Genomic DNA, 22,111 nt, shown 5'->3' with positions numbered 1-22,111 from the left:
GGTGTGGGTGGAGCTGGACTGTGTCCTTATGAAAGACCATGTACGGCGGCTCGGAGGTCAGGGCCCTGAGCTCCAAGACTCGCCTGGCCAACGTGATTGCAACCAGGAAGGCCACCTTCCATGAGAGGTGAGACCAGGAGCATGTGGCCAGTGGTTCAAACGGGGGCCCCGTGAGATGAGCCAACACCAGGTTTAGGTCCCACTACGGGACCGGGGGTCTAGAATACGGAAAAAGGTGGTCCAAACCCTTAAAGAACTGGCCAGTCATAGCACGGGAAAATACCATGTGCCCTTGCACCGATGGATGGAAGGCCGATATGGCTGCCTGGTGCACCTTGACTGACGAGGGTGCCAGGCCCTGGGCTCTCAGGTGGAGGAGGTAATCAAGGATAAGCTGTATTGGGGCGGTCACTGGGGGAGACACCCCAGTCAGCCGCCCAAATAGAAAACTGGGACCACTTCGCCAAATAAGCGCGGCGAGTGGAGGGCTGTCTACTTTCGAGGAGGATGCGCTGAACCTGCTCTGAGCACGTCCTTTCCTCTCCACCTAACCACCGAGCAGCCATGCTGTGAGGTAAAGAGTCGTTAGGTTGGGATGGAGGAGGCGGCCCTGGTCCTGAGAGAGCAGGTCCGGGCGGAGTGGCAACGGCGGAGCTACCACCAGGCCCATGAGGGTCCCGTACCAATGCTACCTGGGTCACACCGGGGCAATTAGGAGGACCCAGGCCTTGTCTGACTTTATCTTCTCCAGGACCCTGCTGATTAGAGGGATCGGGGGAAAGGTGTAGAGAAGCCGGCATGAACAGGACAGGAGAAAGGCATCGGAGATAGCGCTCCTCTCCAGGCCCTCCCCCCCCCCCCCGCCCGGAGCAGAACTGGGGGGCATTGCCGGTTCGCGAATAGGTCCACCTGGGGAGTTCCCCACCTTCAGAAGAGCCGGTGGGTTATTTCCGGGTGGAGGGACCACTCGTGTTGCAAGGAAAAGTCCCTGCTCAAGCAATCTGCCCTCTCGTTCCTGGCGCCAGGTAGGTGGAAGGCCTTCAGATGGATGTCGTGGGCTATACAAAAGTCCCACAGCCTTAGGGCTTCACGGCAGAGGATCGGGCTCCACCTTGCCTGTTGATACAGAACATCGAGGCCGTGTTGTCCGTGAGGACCCTGACTACCTTGCCCTCCAGGTGAGAGCGGAAGGCCATACATGCCAGCTGCACCGCCCTGAGCTCCTTGATGTTTATATGTAGAGTCAGGTCTTGAGCCGACCACACGCCTTGGGTCTGAAAGTTCCTCACATGGGCCCCCCAACCCAGGTCCGACGCATCGGACACCAGCTCCAACAACGGGGCCCTGTTCCTGAACGGGACCCCTTGGAGCATGTTGTTTGGGGTGGACCACCACTGTAGGGAGGCGATCACAGAGTCTGGCATGGTGAAGACTTTGTCCATCCTGTCCATGGCCTCGGAGAACTTTGAGGCCAACCAGAGCTGGAGGGGCCTCATCCTGAGTCTGTCGTGACGGACGACGTATGTGCACGCCGACATGTGATCCAAGAGTTGCAGGCAAGCCCTGGCTGTTGTCACCGGTAACCGAGTCGCTGAGGTCTTTCAGGATTTCAAATCTGTCTGGCAGGAGAGAGGCCCTGGCCGACACTGCATCCAGGAGCAGCCCAATAAACTCTATGCGTTGGATCGGGACTAACACGGACTTGGTGTTGTTTACCAACAGGCCCAAGACGGTGCACGTGGACAGGAGGAGCGCCATGTGATCCCGCATCTGTGACTGGAAGGTGTCCTTGAAGAGCCAATCATCCAGATAGGGAAATATCTGGACCCCCCGTCGTCTGAGGTAGGCCGCTACCACCAACATGCATTTTGTAAACACCCTGGGGGCAGTGGACAAACCAAATGGGAGGACTGTGAATTGGTAATGATTCTGTCCCACCGCGAAATGGAGGAAGCGCCTGTGCCCCTTGAATATGTGGATCTGGAAGTAGGCATCCTGTAGATCGAGGGCAGCGTACCAGTCCCCGGGATCCAGGGAGGGGATGATGGAGGCCAGGGAGACCATGCGGAACTTGAGCTTCACCATGTACTGGTTCAGACCTTGGAGGTCCAGGATGGGCCTGACCCCGCCTTTGGCCTTCGGGATAAGGAAATAATGGGAATAATACCCCTTGCCCATGAACTCCTCGGGCACTGCCTCTATCGCTCCTAGTCCTAGGAGCCGCCCCACCTCCTGCTCAAGCAGAGCTTCGTGCAAGGGGTCCCCCAGGAGGGATGGGGGGAGGGGGGTTGGGCAGGGAGGAAGCACACTGGAGGGTGTAACCCCGGGAGATGGTGTGGAGGACCCATCGGTCCAAGCTTAGCTGCGACCATTCTGGGAGGAAAGCACACAGCCGGTTGGAGAAAGGAAGCTTTATTGGGGGTGGATCCTTGATGAGGACTGGCGGGGTGCCTCTAAGCGTCCCGTCAAAAACGCCTTTTCCCTACCTGCTTGCCCTTGGAGGACCCAGGCAGTGGGGGGTAGGCCGAAACTGCCTCTGAGGACATCTCTTATGGTCCCGCTGCTTCTTATGGACAGCCTCGTACTTCGCAAGAGCGGCCTGGGCGGGAGTTTGCTGCGGCTTGAACTTAGGTTTTGCCGGAGCCAGGACATAGATGCCCCGAGGCTGGAGGGTAGTGTGGGAGTCTTTCATGCCATGCAGCCTTGTATCTGTTTCCTCCACAAACAGAGCTTTCCCGTCAAATGGGATATCCTGAATGGAAGACTGCGCCTCGCTGGACAGCCCAGAGAGCAGGAGCCATGACGCCCATCTCATGGTCACCACAGAGGCCATTGATCATGCAGCCGTGTCCGCAGCATCCGAGGCTGCCTGCAGGTACCCCCTAGCGGCCGCTGCCCCTTCCTCTACTAGCACCTTGAACTCCTTCCTATCGCGCTCCTGGAGGGAGTCCTCAAACTTAGGCAGGGAGCCCCACAGATTGAATTTGTACCGGCCCAGGATAGCCTGATGATGTGCCACTCGTAACTGGAAGCTCGAAGATGAATAAATTTTCCTTCTGAAAGAGTCCAGTCTCTGAGAGTCTTCGTTCTTTGGGGTCGGGGCTGGCTGACCCTGCCGTTCCCTGTGGTTGACTGACTCGACCACCAGGGAGTTGGGCGCTGCATGGGTATATAAGTACTCATGCCCCTTAGTGGGTACAAAGTACTTGAGTTCCGCCTTTTTAGAGATGGGGACCAATGAGGCTAGTGTTTGCCCCAGGGCATTTGAAATCTTAGCCACTCCTTCATGGAGTGGCAAGGCCACCCTGCGGGGTGCCGATGGGGACAATACATTAAACAGGGAGTCTGAGGGCTCCTCCATCTCTTCTGCCTGGAGGTGTAGGCTTTCTGCCACCCTCTTTAAGAGTGCTTGGTGGGCCCTGAAGTCCTCCTGCGGGACGGAGGGGGGCGGGGCTGCAATCACATCCTCCGGGTGGGGCGAAGAGGTTGGTGCGGTGGTCTGGGTGTCAGCTGGCACAGGAGGGTCCGCCACCTGGTCAGACTCTGGGCACGGTGCCGAGGACGTACGTCCCACCAACTCCTCTCTCGGAGGTCTGGAGAGGGAGGTCAACAGTGCTTCCAAAGCTCCGACCACCAAGCGAGTTCCCACTGGGGGCTGCGCCGGAGGCCTCAGTGCCCACTGGTACCATTGGGCCTGCCATGACGCTTGGTGCCACTGCACCTGCTGTCTGGGTTGGCTGGCCTGGTCCATCAAAGGACTGCAACAAATGGAGACCAGGCTGGCGTAAGATCTGCTGATGTCTCTGGACTGGGAGAAGTGGCAGTGCCAGGATCTACGACAGCCACAGGACCGTGACCTCGACATGGAGGACTGTACCGATGGTAATAGCTGCTCCACGAACGGCCTTGAAGGGCAGACCCGCAACGGCGAGACGACGGCGATCGACCCCCGGGGCTGCAATGTCTTGACGGAGACTTGGAGCGGGAGTCCGAGCGGGAACGGCATCGACGATCATGCCATGACCGACTGCGGTACCCTCTCCGAGATAAGGACTGACAGCGACGCTGGGGTCCCCTTGATATTCGCTCCTTGAGGACGAGTGGTGCTGTGAGTCCCAGCCGGATGGAACCCAGCCAGACAGTCTAGTCAGTGTCGAGGGCAATTCACCTGGACTCTGCCTCGAGCGGTCACTGGACGGTGATTGGCATCGGGAACGTTCCCTTGACCAAGACCGGTACTGGACTGGAGGTAACTGTGGAGATCCCAGTGGCAGCTTGCCTCTGGAGTGCCGGGCCGACATCGGTGGTGCTCCGGGCACTGGCATGGACATGACGTCCTGGGCTGCCTGGAGGGCTTCAGGCATGGACGGCATCCGGACATCTGGAGAGGCCTGTCCCGAAGGGGCCGGGGTATTCTGTTCAACTTGAGTCGGAGGCCTAGGGCCTGGTGGGGATCGAGGACTGCCCGACATGGGGTTAGCCTATGTCCCCAGAATTCCCTCGGTGCCTCTGCAAAGAGGGAGTCTTCCTGGCCCTCTTGGCGTGACCCAAGGACAGGGAATGGTGCTGGCTGGTCGATGGCACCGGAGGGTCGCCGCGTACTGACGCTGGGGTGCCAGGTACTGGTTTGGAGCGGCGTGCCGGGGTCGGGGTCAGTGCCGACTTCATCAGGATGGCCTGGAGCCTAATTTCCCTCTCTCTTTTGGTCCAAGGCTTAAACGACTTGCAAATCTTGCACCTTTCGCTGATATGGGTTTCTCCCAAGCAGCGCAAAAAGTCTGCGCGCGGGTCACTTCTTGGCATAGAACGCCTACAAGAGCCACACAACTTAAACCCCAGAGCGTGGGGCATGCCCCGGCCAAGGCTCACTGACTAAACTAACTACAGGTACTAATGCTGAACGAACAGTTCTGGGTACGAGCTACAGCAAAGCTGGAGCAGAGCAGTTCCGACGCACCTTCACTGGCAACAAGAAGGAACTAAGGTTGGGGGGAGTGCGCAGCTCCCCTTATATTGCGCCAGGCAGGCGCCACTCCAGGGGTCGCAGGGAGCGCTCCCCCCCATGGGTACTACTAGGGGAAAAACTTCCGGCACCAGTGCACGTGGTGAGCAGGCACACCTATTGTGGAATACACATAAGCAATCACTCGAAGAAGAACTGTTGAGCACCCAACATTTGAAAATCTTATTTAGGAGCGTAACTTCAAGCTTCTGCTTTTGAGAATCTTGGCCTAGATGTGTTCTTCCAATTTAAACCTTTGGTTGAAAAGTTATTCTATTACTGTTGGAAAAAAGCAACAAAGTTTTAAATAAACCCGAGAAAATTATTTTTGAATGTGGTTACATTTGAGCTCATTCATTTCCTCAGAAGATATGCTGGTAATTTTGTCCAATTTAAATCCTTTGGATGCAGGACTGTATCTTCCTCTGTGTTTGTACAGCATCTAATGCAGTGGAACCTTAATCCTGACTGGAGTCTCTAGGTGGCACAGTAATACAAACATTAAATATAATAATAATAATAATTAATAAATAATGCTTGACCATTTATTTTAAATGGATGCTCATCCATTTTAGCTCAGTAAGTAGATAGCACCAAAAAAACAATGAACAGACTAGATCTACACATTGTGTTCACTAACACTAATAAGCATGAAAATTACAAAACACAAGTAAAAATTGGAGAGATGGTTACAAGAGAGAACATTTTAATTTTCATGACCTACCCCTCGTGAATCTACTGCTGCATACATAATGTCTGTCCAACCTTTAAATGTTGCCTAGAATGACAGAAAAATTATTAAAATCATATTAAACTTTGAGGATGAGATTGTTTAGCCTGTTTACAATATCTTTGTGCTTCTGAGATGGTGCAAAGGGACTACAGTCTGTCCACAAATGCCCAGCACAGAATTCCTCTGGTGTAGGCGATCTCCTTACTGACATGTTTGTGACAGAGTTGGGCTCTAGGTGTCGACCCCCCCCTCACCCGTACCAGTGTAGAAAGGATGTCAGGGGCAAGGAGGACATGTGTTGCAGTGACGTTCCACTACAGCAGTCCTCCATAAGTTATAGTTGATTAAGGATCCAAATCTAGCGACAAAAAACAAAGCTGCCTGACAACAGCTCTAAATTGTTTTGGGGTGGGGGTTGATCACAACAAATCAGGGAATTGGAACCAGCCCACTGATGCTCTCTCCCACTTCCCATTTCTGCACTGAGCTTTACTCAGTGCAGGAGAGAATCTTGCATTTAGTTTAATGAAATTATAACAAACATTTCATAGCATCTTCCCAGGAGATAGCTGCAAATCAGAGGAGCACATTTTCAAATGGTTACATCATAAGTTCGTAGCTCATCACTGGACACTATATGTGCACACACTGGAGGAAGGGACCCTGAATGGGCTAACCATATTGCCAGTCTCAACATGGGGAGGGGATGGGACAGCAGGCTCTGCAGGACCACTGCTTCCCACTCCTTGCAGATGTGGGTAAGCAACTGGAAAAACCTTGATTCCATCCCACCCCACAATGTGCCAGTCAGCAAAATAGAACTTACCACCTGAAGAAGAGCCAGATAACCAGAACCAACATTATCAAAGTTGACTTTACCATTTGTCCAATATATTTTTTGTGTCTCATTATAGGCTGTGCAATTCTGTTTGTTCTTAATACTTGTATTTAATTCTGATTTTCCCTCAGTCAAGTTAACGCATTTTCCAAATTTTCCTGCAAATAGGTGCACTCCCATGATACTAAAAACGAGCCAAAAAATGAGGCAGACAAGCACAACGTTCATGATGGAAGGGATGGCACCTACTAAGGCATTCACAACCACCTTAGGAGAAATGAAAGAAAAACATGCAGTTACTACAGGTATTCACATGTGCAAAGCCTTAAACAGCTATTTGCTACATTCAACTGTTTTGAAAATCTAAGCAATCCCATGTCATTTCAGCAAACAGTTACACACATGAGTAACTTTACTCTCATAAATACTTCTACTGAAGTGGCAACTATTTTGAGTAAAGATTCTTACATCTATAGTGTTGGCAGGATCAGGCCCTTCGATTGTCAATTCTTCCGGACAGGAACCTGTTTTTTGTTTTCTGTGAAACACCTAGTGCACTTGGACGCACTATTAAATAACAATAAAGTATTTGAATGTAATGGTAGAATATTCACTTTTGGAGCTTCCCTTTTTTTTCTTTTGAACAAGATTCTAAATACACATTATTTCTTCATGAGGATTAATACAGCGGTCTGTTTTTATTCATGTCAGCATGACATTTATTCAAGTTGTGTGGAAAATTAGTTATTAGAGGATCAATAATGAATCTCTGATAGATATGTAAAGGTTGCTGCAGATATTGTAACTTCCATGAGAAGTTTTGCACAATTCAAGAGTAACCTGGAAAGTGTCAATTCAGCATGTAAGTTTTGAGCACACTTACAAGTTCCACTGGTATGAAAAAATAAGATCTACCATAATCTCTCCTGGGGAAATAGCAGAAATTGTGACCAACTTGCATAAATTACACATTCTGTCTAATGCATGATGGAGACTAACTTCCAAAGTGGATCTCATTACATCTGGCTAGGTGTTTCAAGGAGTAACCTCTACTAATGATCTCATAGAATAAACAGATGTCAAAACTGTCACTTCCCGCTTAGGACAGGAACTTCTGTTCATTGCCCAGTAAAGGGCAGAGTAGAACCCAGTACCCCCCAAAAGTAGGATATGGGTGATCCTTTACCTTCACACAGGTCACAGCCAGTGGGGCAAGCTAGCTTCCCAAAGGCAACACTTTGAAAAAGAGTGGTCAAGCAGACCACTGGGAATCCCCTCTAAGAAATATCTAAAGTTAAAGTGGGAGCCTGGGTTTATTGGGAGGATGGAGTGGGAATGTCCTAAACTGAGTGAAAGTATAGCATGACACTCACCCTATATTCCAGTGAATACATTTCAGATTCATAACAAATCCCAAATCCAGGCAAGCTTTTCTTGTTTCCTTACAAGTTTCATACAACTTTCAAATTAGAGGAGAGAGCAGGAAAGAAACCTCAAATATTGTACTAGTCAAGTTTGTGCTTGCTGGGTTTGACATGCCCAGAAAAGCCTTCAATGTCTATATGGTTTGTGCAGAAACTATAGCATTTCCCAGACAAAAACTTTATGATAATGTTAAGGTTATAAATAAATATCTTGATTCAGAACAACATTTTTAGAACACCGGGATTACATAAATAGAGGACAAATCTGTAGTTAAGATTGTACAAGCTGTCTTAACTATACCCCTATATCCTCATGCTGCCTTTACTGATACACCAAAACCCCTCATCTCTACCTGTCCTGTTTCATATAATTTCCAGTCTGGACTACAAATCATCATGAACCACCAATCGCAAATGGCCTACAGACAATTGTGTATAATCTTTTGATTCACTTCCCTTTTATAGATGAGAGACATCAACATCTTACTGTCCATAGACAGTTCAGATGATTGATAATCCCCCATATCAACTTTCCTCTATGGCCAACAGACAACAAAGATATCACATCAGACTTGTAGCATACAGATAGTACAGCTTGCCAGAGACAGGTATATAGAATGCCACTTCTACAACACATTTTCCTTTCTTTCCCGTTATCCCAAGAGAGGCTCTCCAACTGACGCTGTGGGGCCAAAGGACTGGGAGGGAAAGCAGCAGCTGTGTAACCTGTCTAGAGACACAGGACCCCCACACTGACAGACATCACCTTCACTGGATCTACCAAGATCTGGAACTGATCTCCTGGCTCTTCCATAGGAAGAGCAGTGGCAAATTCCTTATGTAGGATCTTCCCACATATAGGTGATGATTTGGAGATAATACTTAGCAGAACAAAGAAAAGCAGTAGATATGTTAGTTACAAAACTGCCTTCAGCTACCCTGTGCAACTCCTGTGGAATTCAACAGGGGTTGCACAGTTTTAACTGAGGACAGATTTGGACCAGTTATCCAGGATTCAAAGCCTTCCTGCCCTGTAAAATATAAAAGCCTTTGACTTAACATAAAAGACATCTAAAAATGCATTTACACCCTCTATCACAACATGTAATTGTTTTCCCACTATATGACTAAGTTTTTGCTACTACTGTATGCCAATGACTCACATTAGCATTCATATACAATGATTTAACAGTCTTTCTATAAATTCCAGTCTATATTTGAATGAGTTTGCTGCTCAGTTCTTTCATGCTATCATAGACTTTAAGGTCAGAAGGGACCATTATGATCATCCAGTCCGACCCCCTGCACAACGCAGGCCACAGAATCTGACCCACCCACTCCTGTAACAAAATTAGGATCTTCTCTGCTGACACAAGTCTTTTTTCCTCTCTTTTTCTCTGACATTTCTGAGCCTAAGACAAAGTGATATTGATTCACAAAAATGAAATTTTATCTATTTTTGAAACTGAGTATGAAAATGCCAGGTCTTATTCTCCATCATATCACAGTATTTCACTTTCTTCTAAACTATTAATATAGTATTTCTCTGTCCCTTTTGCATTTCTCTACATATCATAGAAAAATGACATTACACATTCACAACAGGTAATCATGAAGGCCACAGTATGGATCAGATCTTCAGTTATTGTAAATCAGTATAGTGTGTCCTTCACAACTAGCTTCAGGTAGTGTGAGTTTTTGCAATGTAACCCAGAGATGCTGAAGGCAAGGGTCATGGTAGTTAGGTGAACATATAAGATTCAGGGGGCAAAGTATGACTTTAGACACTCAAGTGAATCCCCAGCTTTTTCTATCACTAGTGTGTACAATACCATATTGTGAGTGACCAAGGTAAATTATTTTCATTATTAATTATGATTATTAATTAGTGAATTTAGTGCTAGTGAAAGGGTCAGAACTGGCAGGCCTGGAGATGGAATTCTTATATCCATAGAACATGTATGTAGATTAATTAATGATAGTACAAATTTCCCCATAGTATCCAACTAATGTCTCAACCTTGAAGTGCAATTACGATGTTGAGGGAAGAAGGAGGGAGAGGGGAGATTATCTAGTTTGCATTAGAGATGGGTCTAAACCAAAACCTTTAAACAACCTGTGGTAAGTTTTAAGGAAATCTTAATCCAGTTTCAAACTTCACTGTTGGTGCGTCTTTCTCTTATGGGTTGAACCATAATCTCTGGTCTAAACTTCTCCAAACTCTGGGAAAGTTCAGATCTGAATATTGTGAGTTGGACTTATCTCCAGTTTCCACGTTCACTGAATTCTTGACCTTTCTGCAAGTAGTATCAACAAGGGTTCCAATTGTTCTGGTGGTTTTGTTACCTTAATGCAGACAATTTTACTTTAGAAACAGGAATGAGCCATCAACTTATTGAACATCCTATAGATATTAATGACTTTTAGTTCATACAAACATGTATTGAATCTGAATTGGTATAGATATAATAGGCTCCCTATCTTAATACCAGTCTCCTGAGTTTATATAATTATTACATAATTAATACATAGTTATACCTTTCCTTAGCACAATTAAGGATTTTGTGTTTTCGAATATAGTTTTTGCTTTCATTTATTGAAAACATTATATGGTACCTTGCTATGTGTGTCTGCATCAGAAATCTTAGGTGGATTTGTAAATGTTAATTACACTGCTAACCTACATATCGTGTGTTGCCATGTGATCTGCAGTATTAGTGGTGCACTTGCTGATGTAGAATACAATTGTAATAATTTGCTAATCATGTAATGATAAAAAGGAAATACAAAAATAACAAATCCAGATCACTACAGGTCAAATCCTGGTCCAATTGAAGTCAATGGGAGTTTTGCGGACTTAGTAAGATCATCAAACAAAAATAAACAGATACGAGAACTCCTGGAGAAATATTAATTCACCAAGAAAATGCAAAAGTGAACAAGAAAATGTTTGGACAAACAATGAACACAAGTCGTATGGTTACAAGCTAATTATGGCATTCCAGATTTAAACTGAAGTATATTAGAGGATTTTTGTGTGTGTGTGTGTAAATTTACTTATAAATTTTCCAGATTTATAAATATAAGATTACTTTTTTTCATTATTTAAAAAAAAAATCCTCAAACACTTTGTGACTGTTTCTACGTCTGAATTCAAGTGAAAGAAAAGAGAAAATCCAGTGAAAATCAGCCAAAAATGATTTTTGAAATCTTATTGTTCTCTGTGTTTCAATTCATTGTTCATCAAACCACCATGAAAAATCCAAAAATATATAAACTTTGAGCATGATTTGATTTTTTTTTTTTTACAAAATAAAGTTTTAAAAACTCCTCTTAACATTTAACTCAAATGTAACCTTAACTATTATGCAGCACCATAATGAAAGCAAACCCATAGGAAATAGGGGTCTTTTACATGCTTGATGTTCACACAGAGAGGCTTCAGTGATTGCTTTATTTACTCTTACCCTCATCCCTTCAAATTGTGACAATGCCCTTAATGGTCTCAAGGCTCTCAGAGTTTTAAGGGATTTCATGGGTCCCATTTTGGTATTTCCAAGTGAGCTGGCTATAAGGCTTGCTAAAGAGACCTGAACAGAGAGAGACAAAAAATATTAGCAAAATCCTGCCTTCTGGTTTTCTTTTTTCCCTTTTTTCTCATGCTTAGAAACTCCTATCCATGAAAGTACGAAATGACAGTCTGTACAGTACAATAGAAATGCATCTTAAGGGGACACTAAGAGGTATAAAATAACCAGTGAAATGCAGGCCACATTGAAGTTAATAATAAAACACTCAGTGATTTCAGGGGTGCCAAGATTTCACCCAATCTATTTTAACAAAACAAATGTACTTGACCTGTGTTACTAATGTTACCTTAGATTATTAAAGCTGTAGGAATTTTGAGGCCAAAATTTTAACAAAATGACTATTTTTATTGCCCAAATTGAGATACTTTGAAAGGTCTGGTTTTTCAAAGGGTAGGTGCTCGGTACTTTCTAAAAATCAGTTCTCCTTCAAATGAAGGTGCCTCAATTTGGGACATCCAAAAAAAAAAAAAAAAAAAAGTGAACATTCTGGTGTTCTACACTATGTAATCCAGTCCACAAAACTGATCAAATGCAGTACTTACACCTACAATAAGGAAGTCAAGCCAACACCAGGCATTGGTGAAATATTTCTTGAAGCCATAAGCCACCCATTTCAGAAACATCTCCAGGACAAAGATGTAAGTGAAGATTTTATCAAAAAATTCCAACATAATTTTAATGTTTTTTCTTTTCTCAAGATGTATATCTTCAAATGCCTGAAATAATAATGCTTAGATATAAACCCACTCTACAGATTTTCATTGGAATATTGTAATGTTGTGAACAGTTACACAAGAGTTTAACTTTACACAAAAGTAGTCACTCTGAAGGTAATCATGATGAAATGGACGTTCGACACTTTGGAGGGGCTATAAAATATTACCATACAAAAAAAAAAAAAAAGTGAGTCCTTGCTCCATTATACAGTTGAACTTCTGTAGTAAATTTGTATTTTGTGGCACAGCAATCTATTTTTGGCATGAGGTCATCCAAAATGGCTGCTTCATCCTCACTGCTCTGTGTCTGGCAGCTCAGCAGCAACTGCAACTGCTTCCTTCTTTGTTCTGCCCTATTTGCCTACTTTCCCTGTTTTTCTGGCTGGCTGACACTGTCCCCGTGGGACAAAAGCTTCAGTCTGCTACCTTGTGCCTCAAAGTTAATTTTTTTTCCTTTTTAAAATAATATTTAGTTACTTTTTCTCCTTGGGCAGGCAGCAAGAGCACTGGACAGCCATGGCTTAGAAGCTCCCATGTTATATTTGGAACCAGCAGACAAGTAGATAGACTTAGGGATTGCTAATTTAAATACAGCTGACCACTTTATTGTTTTGGCAGAAAAACAGAAACTAACATAAAAGTGAGGCTCTGCAACTGAGTGCAGTGTGACCAAACCTTTTAAAGGTGCAGGGCATCCCAAGTCTAAGAAAGTGTAAGTCAAGAGGGAGACAAAGTTAATTAAATCTTCCGGCCCCTCAATATGTAAGTTACACAAACCTAGCTCCCTTTAGACTTATTTAATTTACACTAACTTACTAACTTGTAACTTTTACACGCAGACACACTACACTTCTGTCCTGAGGAGTTTTATTTTCAGTAATTTTTAGGGGAGTATTTTTTCAGGTGGATACAAAAATCTAGTTCAAAAGTAGATTCAGCTTCATGTTCCAAGAGAATTAGCACCAGGAAAGACTCTTTGGTCTTAATGATGAACATAAAAATGATAGTCTTTGTGTGTGAAATAACTGCCAGACAAAGCTTCAGAAAAACCAATATACAACCAGAATAGAAATCATCACAGCTTGTTAGAGTTGCTCATTCTGTCATTCAACTTGCTGTATTTTCTCATTATTATAAAAAATAAGTTAGCCCTTTACTAGGCCAGTTTTCTTCTTCTTCTCCCCCCCATCAGCTTTGAAAATACACTCTCTTTCCTGTGCTAAAAAATCATTTATAATTCAACCTGATATGAGAGGAAGTTAAATTTACCAGACTTCCACTGCTTAGCAGAATCATGAATATGATAAAGCTTTCGAACCAGTCGTGTTCAACAATTTTGTAGCATGTTTTCCTCAGGTTCCACCATGTTTTGCCTGGAAACTTTGTGGTATTCACTGAACAGCAAGGGGAACGTCGAATACAGCCTGAAAGAGGGACACATGGTAAATAACTGTACATGAACACCCAGGACTGCTGTAGAAATTTCTGGGTTCAGGGGAAAGTCCTTGATCACCTTAAACTTGTGTCTCTGCTGTTTCATCTCTCTGTCCATTTTCCTTTGAAAACAAACTACAAAAATATTTTTAAGCAATGAGGAATATCTTGCACCGTTTAGTGAGCTACCTTTCCGATCAACAGATATTGCTGAGAACATTGGCAACACCCTCAGAGTGATGATGTTCAGATTGACAAAACAAAGGCAACATAACATGACGAATTTCATAGCTTTGCCAGCATTTTCAACAGCACGGTTAGCACTGGAATATGGAAGGATAATGCAGTTGGCAGAAGGAGTTATTGCATCATAAAAATTAAAGATAAAGACGAGCTGTCAGGTCATCTAGTCCACCTTCTTAACAGTGTATTATTGTTCCCTACATTCTAACTTCTAGTCATTTATTCATTCTAGATTCAAATGTACAAAGCAACTGGGTTTCCACCATACACCTTGAAAGAAGATATGGAAGTTACTTAACTGTAACTGGAGGTTTTTTGAGATATGTGGTCCCTATCTGTATTCCACATGTGGGTACTCATGAGCACAGTGCACCTGAGACTGGAAAATCTTGTGAGCAGAGTCTATTGGTCAACCCTTGCATCCTGGAGATTCTTGTGCTCAGTATCCAAAGTGTAAGGGGAGGTGCAGACTGACCACCTCTCCAGTTCCTTCTCTACTACAAGTCCAGTCATGATCCAAAGCAGAATGGAACGAGGGCAGGTAGTGGAATACATATAGGGGCCACACCTCTCAAAGAACCTCCAGTTACAGGTAAGCAGTTTCCATTTCTTCTTTGAGTGCTTGTCCCTACATGCATTCCATATGTGGGTGACTGGTAAGCAGTAGTCAAGTAGGAAGGAGGTGCAAAGCTGCAGAGGGTATAGATTCTGTAATATTGCTGTTCCAAAGACTGAAATCGGCAGAAGAGGCTTGGACTAAAGCTTAATGCTTTGTGAAGGTGTGGCTGCAACTCCAGATTGCTGCCTTATACGTGTTCAGCATAGGCACTTCTCGGAGACATCCTTTGTGAGGACCGTAGGTGCTAATCTGTAGGATGGGTGAAAGTTCACATGAAAGTAAAGCATCTTTCATGTCAAGAACCGCAAGCCCTGTATCTTTTTTGAGGGAGGGAATTATGGATGCCAATGTAAGCAAAATGAATTTTAATTTGCAAATAAAAATATTTAGCTGACAAGTCAAGAATTGGTATCCATCTTCCCTTTGTCTTAGGAAATAAAAAATACTTGGAATAGGACCCTTTCCCCCAATGCGCAGGAAGCACTCACTCTATAGCCCCTTGTGGGGGAGAGAGTCTGCCTCCTGATGGAGGATTTCCTTGTGAGAGTGGTCTCTGAAGAGGGATTGGAAAAGAAACTAGATGTAGCCAGAGTGCATGATATCTAGTACCCATTTGTCCATTGTTATGGCCCTCCAGTTGTCGGCGAAGTATGCTAGGCAGCCACTAAAGGTTTAGGAAGCAGCAGGGGATGGTGTCTGATGGTTTGCAACTCTTGAATGTCCCAGCAAAAGTAACCCTTTGCTGGTGAATGAGGTTGGGTGGCTGATATAGAGGTGGATGAGGCTACATATTTTGGTCCTCGGATCTTCTGGCACTTGCAGCACAGTCTGTATGGAGAAGGTGGTAGAAAGATAGTGGGAGAGGAATTGGCTTCTACAGCTGTTTATAGTATTTCCTCTTACAGGCTGGGAAATAAATGCCATTGCAATGGAGGATTGTCCTGGAGTCCTTTAATGAGTGTAAGGATTCATCTGTGTTCTTGTTAAAAAGATTAGACTTGAAGGAAAGATCCTTGATGGTATTCTGAACCTCCCTTGAGAGTCCCAAAGAGTGAAGCCACAATTATGTAAAAGCATAACTTTTACAGTTGCTATGGCTTTAGATGTGGTATTAGCCATGTCCACTATGTCTTTGCTACCAGTTTACCCTCATCAATGTGGATGAAATTGGACCTTCTGTCACTGTGGGAATTTCTCCTTAAACTTCAGGAACTTGGAGTACTTTGTAAAATCATACTTCGCTAACAGGGCCTGGTACTTAGCAATTCTAAACTGGAGGCTGGTTGGTGAGAATACCTTCTTCCCCAGAAGGTCAACGCATTAAGCACCCTTGTCTGCAGGGGTAGTCTTGAGATGTTGCCACCTGGACCTTTCTATGGCTGCTTGTACAACTAGGTAGTTGCGGGCAGGGTGGGTGAACAAAAATTCCTCTACTTTTGGTAGGTACAAAATATCGTTCAGCCCCTTTAGGTGTAGCAGTGCAAGAGGCAGGTGTGTGCTACATCACCCTGGCAGGTTCCACAATGGCCTCATTTAGAGGGAGAGGCACTTGATTGAGATGAGTAGGCTGCAGGATGCCCAGAAGCTTATACTGAAGTTGGATCTGGAGGTCAGCCGCTACCCTCCGCAAGAGTTCTTGGTATTCCCTGTTGTCATCAGTCAGGGATGGCGAATATAGGATGCTGACCTCATCAGGTAAGAATGATGATACAGGTCTGTCTCATCTTACGCGGGGGTTCCATTCCGTGGTTAGTGCGTAAAGCGAAAACCGCGTATAGTCAAAATTACATTGAGTTAAATGGCGGGTGGAATCGCCCGCACTACAGGTACTGTATTAAAATTGTTATTTTTCTCTTTTTTTGTTTTTGCCGACCGCGTAAAATTGAAATTGCGCATGTTAAATGCGTGCAAGATGCGACAGAGTTGTATGCTTATTGGTACTGCTGCTACCATGGGTTCCAGCTCAATATCTTCCTCTTCTGCATACTCTGGTGGAGCTGGTTGGTGTTGTCTAGGGGAAGAGTCAGTGAGACTCTTGCATGGATCAAGGGTGCCATGCATAGGGATCCCATGGGCCTCAGTAGGGCCAGTATGATGGTTTGAAAGCTGGTTGGGGAGGACTCCATTGGGTACTCCATTGGGTCCCTCAGAGGGTAATACTGTCTGGGTGGAGGGAGGGTCCAAGACAGTCTAGAGGCTCTGTCAGGGCTAATCTCCCTTGTGGAGGTGATTGCTCATTTTGGATGTCAGATTTGGCTGAAGAGAAGGTTGGATCCAGCGATAACAGTGATACTGGGAGATGTAGACTCCAGTCTGTGGACAGAGTAGGGGAGTAGCTCCTTCTCCTCAAGGTGGGTTCCTCTTTTGGGGTCAGAACCATCCTTAGAAGAACTGGATTTGGGAGAAGAGGAAATTGAGGGTAGGGAAAGGTAGAAGTTTCAATTAATCCAAGAATACAAGGTGTCCCAGCAGTTGGTATGGGCAGATCCAGCACTTCCACAGGCTTAGCAGTTGGCAGATCCTTATGGGGTTGAGTCAGTACCATTGGAGAAGAAGATTCCTGCCTGGAGCTGATGGTCAGTGCCAGCAGATGGTGATCTTTTGGCTTAGTAGTCAGAACCAGAGTCAGTACCAGTGGATCCTTGCTTCTGCATGCCTTACCCTCGTGGTTGGGAGGTTTAGGCAGGCCTAAGTCTTTAGGATTCGAGCACAAGGTTTCATCTGATTTGGAAGGAGTCAGGGAGGGATACCTTCTTTTGGAAACAGATTTGGAAGTGTATCTGGTCCTGTGTTTTAAGTGTACCCCTTCTCTCATGAAAGGGCCAACACAATGGGTCCTTTGACTTAGTAGATTTGACCTCTGTTCTGGAGCTCATGCTCAGAGAGGTGCTGCACTAAGTCTTCCCAGCCCGGATCCTACTGGGATCTCATGGCTTTCTCCATGAGATACTTCCTCAATTGAAGCTCTTGTCCCTCTCACGTTTGGGGAGGGAAGGAGCAGCAGATGCTGCAGTTGGTGGAGATATAAGCTTCCCCAAGGCAGGAAAGGCTGCACCCAGGATCACTACTGACTGAGAAGGAGCAGGGCAGGACACATGTTTTTTTAATCCCTGATCTCTGGGCATAGGCTTTCTTCCAAGTGGGGAGAACAGGGAAGGTTCTGAGATGGGGAAAAACTATGTGAGGACTGAGGCATGGCCAGTCAGGCCTAGAGGTTGGAGTCAGGGGCCCAGAATGAGAGCCGGGGGCTGGAGCTAGAGACAAGGTAAGGAGTCAAGGCAAGGGTCAAAGCCAGAGACTGTTACAGTTTCCAGTGTTTTACCCTACTTCTAGGGCAGATGTTAGTTTACATACTCTGGATGTTGGAAGGACATTAGCCTTTCACTTGGAAAGAACAATCTTTTAGACCTTTTCCTAGACTTTTCATCTCCTTTACAGCTTGGCTGAGGGGAACCCTTATCTCCACCCAAAGACTTTCAAAGAGGGTCTTGGATTTTTTTTTTTTTTTTTTTACTCATCTAATCTTTAATTTAACTTTTCCTCTAGCGACAACCACAATAATCTTGTTATGGATAGTTTTTGCTAGAAGGAGCCAGCTTTGAAAATTTAAAAATGCATTGAGCACAAATATTGGCATGAAATAAACTTGTAAAGCTAAAAGCTATACAGCAATTTAAAGTGGGCCTCCAGGCTTACCATCCTAGAGAAATTCAACCAAACACTAACAAGTTCTCTCTGCCTATTTCTCATATGTTTTCACTATTACTAAGATCTATGGATGAAAAGTGCTACACAAGTACTACGTAATTATGTATTATTAAAGTATTTTTAGCATTAAATACTCTGCAAATAGACAGAGTGCCTTGGTGTTGAGTGCATGAGTGTCTCAGCATTAGCTAGGAGAACAGGTTGCTGTGGGCTGTCCTTACTTCCTAGTCATACTGAAATCAGCAGATCCTTACCGTCTGGAAAACAGTTATCAGGTTTCTTTAAGTATTCAGCCAGCTCAGGGATCTGTTTCAGAAGCTCCTCAGGATTTGTCAGATCCACTGTGCTGCCTTCAGAACAGCTGATGTCATCAAGCTGCTACACAAGAAAAGACAATGCATCAATCCCTTAATGCAGTCATTGTGCTTTAAAATAAACTGAATAAGTACATTGATGAACAGTTGTAATTAAGGAAAATATTAAAAAAAATAAAACTTAGTTGGGTACAGTACTTATTAATAACATGGCAGTCCTGGAATGGCCTCCTGCTTTACAGTGTATGTGATCCCTGAAATATCTCCACATCAATTCAAACAGAAGTCAAAGTTATATTTAAAGGAACCAGATTAATCACTGTAGTAAAGCTCACAAATGGGAATGATTCCAATTTTTCTGCATTTAAGTACATGTGGTTTTCAAACATGGATAGGCTTTAAAACACTCTACTAGCTAGGGCTGAAAACAATTAAAACAGAGGACAAAACATGAAAAAAATAGAGAAGGCAAAACATGAAAATATAATTTCATCAAAGGACTACTTTGTAGAGCTCTAAAACTTTCTGTTCAGAATGAACCTATGAAATGCCCATGGCAGTTTACATGAAATAGAATATGTAATCATATCATGTATTCTTTACTGTGTGACAAAGTTCTGTCCTTGGCTCGGTGGGTCCTGTGTTTCCTGACAGATTTTGCTAACTTCAGAGGCTCACTGTGACCCTCCACATAGCCCTTCTCTCTCTCTCTAGAGAGAAGGGTCACAGTCTACTGAGCCATTTTCATCAGTAGCCAGCAAGGGAGGTGAAGAGAAACAACCCTCCCTGGCACAGTCTCTGTTGTCTCCCAGTATCAGTGATTAATCAGGGAGGGAAGGGGGGAGCCCGGGCCCGCCCTCTACTCCGGGCTCAAGCCCAGAGACCCTAAAATTAGCAGCTATGGAAGCTGACTTTTTGGAAATAGGACATGTACAATTCCCTGGGCTACTTCCCCACAGCAGCCCCCTCTCAATATCTTCTTCACAATTACTTCGGGGTCTCCTTCCTTGCACCTGATATGGATTCATACTACTTCATTCCTCCAACAGCACAGCTCCCTCCTATAGCTCCTGACACCCACACCACACTGACTAACTGGGAGGCTTTTAACTAGTTCCAGCCAGCCCTTGATTGGCTTCAGGTGTCCCAATCAATCTAGCTATCTCCACTGCCTTCTAGAAGGATCTTAATTGGCCCCAAGTGTCTTGATTAACCTGGAGCAACTGCCATTTGGTTACCATGGTACCAGGGATTTGTTTAGTCTGGTGGTAGCATACCTGTTCCTCACTACTTTACTGTAGCCATCTGGCCTTGCCCCATCACAACTGGTATAGACTTCCATCCTATTTCAGTATATTTAGGATATCACACCACTAGAGATGTGTGAATAACTCATAACTAATAATTTATTCAATTATTTTTACTGTTTCCAAATTGTATATATTCATTGTTCAAAATTACTCTCCAAAATATTTCTGTGAATGATCATTGGACTTTAGTTTATTTGTGAGCAATTCATTAAAAATATTCTGTGTTTGAAATCTGAGCTGTTTTGATTGGTCTCACAGACCACATGGTATGTTTCCTTTCTCTGACCGAAGGAGCAATTTTCAAAGCAGAATACTCATGATTACATATACAGCATTCACTTGAAGTTCTTCCAATTCAAATAGAAAGAACACACTGGACACACCAGAATTTTCTGGGATAATCTTTTAACATCTTTTTATTTCAAAAATTCAGATTTCAAGAAAAATACAGTAGGCAATGTTAATTTTATAGTGATCTTTTTGAATAAAATGATTTCACATTGTTTCAGTAACTCAGGACTATTTCTCTTCCTATTAATGTTTTATATCAATATTTAGAAATACAGCATTGTGCCATTTCCATTCACTGAAATCCACTTTATCCTTCACCAGTGAGACAGAATACTTCAAGCTAAATACAACGAATGCAGCTAAATTTATTAGTGATGTTATGATGCAATTGTGAACACCTATGTGGCTAAGATATCTGGGGACTCTCATAACACAACTGGAATTGCAGCTAGCAAGGGATGCGAAGGGTAACAAAAAGGGTTTCTACAGGTATGTTAGCAACAAGAAGGTGGTCAGGGAAAGTGTGGGACCTTTACTGAATGAGGGAGGCAACCTAGTGACAGATGATATGGAAAAAGCTGAAGTACTCAATGCTTTTTTTGCCTTGGTCTTCACAGACAACATCAGCTCCCAGACTGCTGCACTGGGCCGCATGGTATGGGGAGGAGGTGAGCAGCCCTCAATGGTGAAAGAACAGGTTAAGGACCATTTAGAAAAGCTGGACAGGCACAAGTGCATGGGGCCAGATACAATGCATCCGAGAGTGCAGATGAGTTGGCTGATGTGATTGCAGAGCCATTGGCCATTATCTCTGAAAACTCGTGGTGATTGGGGGAGGTCTCAGACGATTGGAAAAAGGCAAATATAGTGCCCATCTTTAAAAAAGGGAAGAAGGAGAATCCAGGGAACTACAGACCGGTCAGCCTCACCTCAGTCCCCAGAAAAATCATGGAACAGATCCTCAAGAAATCCATTTTGAAGCACTTGGAGGAGAGGAAGGTGATCAGGAACAGTCAACATGGATTCACCAAAGGCAAGTCATGCCTGACAAACCTGATTGCCTTCTATGATGAGAAGGCTTTGTAGATATGGGGAAAGCAGTGGACATGACATACCTTGACTTTAGCAAAGCTTTTGATATGGTCTCCCACAGTATTCTTGCCAGCAACTTAAAGAAGTATGGATTGGGTTAATGGACTATAAAGTGGATAGAAAGCTGGCTAGATCTTCGGGCTCAATAGGTAGTGATCAATGGCTCGGTCTAGTTGGTAGCAGGTATCAAGCGGAGTGCCCCATGGGTTGGTTCTGGGGCCAATTTTGTTCAACATCTTTATTAATGATCTGGATGATACAATGGATTGCACCCTCAGCAAGTTTGTGGATGACACTAAGCTGGAGGGAGAGGTTGATACGCTGGAGGATATGGATAGGGTCCAGAGTGACCCAGACAAATTGGAGGACTGTGCCAAAAAAAATCTGATGAGGTTCAACCAGGACAACTGCAGAGTCCTGCACTTGTGAGCCCAAATCTGGAGTACTGCATCCAGTTTTGGGCCCCCCACTACAGAAAGGATGTGGACAAATTGGAGAGAGTCCAGCAGAGGGCAACGAAAATGATTAGGAGACTGGGGCACATAACTTATAAGGAGAGGCTGAAGGACCTGGGCTTATTTAGTCTGCAGAAAAGAAGAGTGAGGGGGGATTTGATAGCAGCTTTCAACTATCTGAAGAGGGGGGAGGGGTTCCAAAGAGGATGGATCTAGGCTTCTTCTCAGTGATGGCAGATGACAGAACAAGGAGCAATGGTCTCAAGTTGCAGTGGGGGAGGTCTAGGTTGGATAGTAGGAAAATCTATTTCACTAGGAGGGAGGTGAAGCACTAGGGAGGTG

General features: G+C 44.5%; 1 protein-coding gene across 2 annotated transcripts in view; it reads right to left on the bottom strand.

The window, feature by feature from the left end:
• LOC101950219 (sodium channel protein type 5 subunit alpha-like) overlaps window positions 1-22,111 on the bottom strand; it is a 154,360-nt gene that overhangs the window by 9,010 nt on the left and 123,239 nt on the right. For both annotated transcript variants that reach the window (XM_065582693.1, XM_065582694.1), the window contains 6 exons: window positions 18,562-18,685; window positions 13,573-13,727; window positions 12,130-12,303; window positions 11,465-11,587; window positions 6,562-6,840; window positions 5,727-5,780 (listed from right to left, as the gene is read on the bottom strand). In XM_065582693.1, the coding sequence (XP_065438765.1) occupies window positions 5,727-5,780; window positions 6,562-6,840; window positions 11,465-11,587; window positions 12,130-12,303; window positions 13,573-13,727; window positions 18,562-18,685 (909 nt within the window). The remainder of the gene's footprint in view (window positions 1-5,726; window positions 5,781-6,561; window positions 6,841-11,464; window positions 11,588-12,129; window positions 12,304-13,572; window positions 13,728-18,561; window positions 18,686-22,111) is intronic.

This window comes from Chrysemys picta, chromosome 2 (genome assembly GCF_011386835.1).
Source record: "Chrysemys picta bellii isolate R12L10 chromosome 2, ASM1138683v2, whole genome shotgun sequence".
Taxonomy (NCBI): Eukaryota; Metazoa; Chordata; order Testudines; family Emydidae; genus Chrysemys; species Chrysemys picta.
This window is presented reverse-complemented; position numbering and strand designations above follow the sequence as displayed.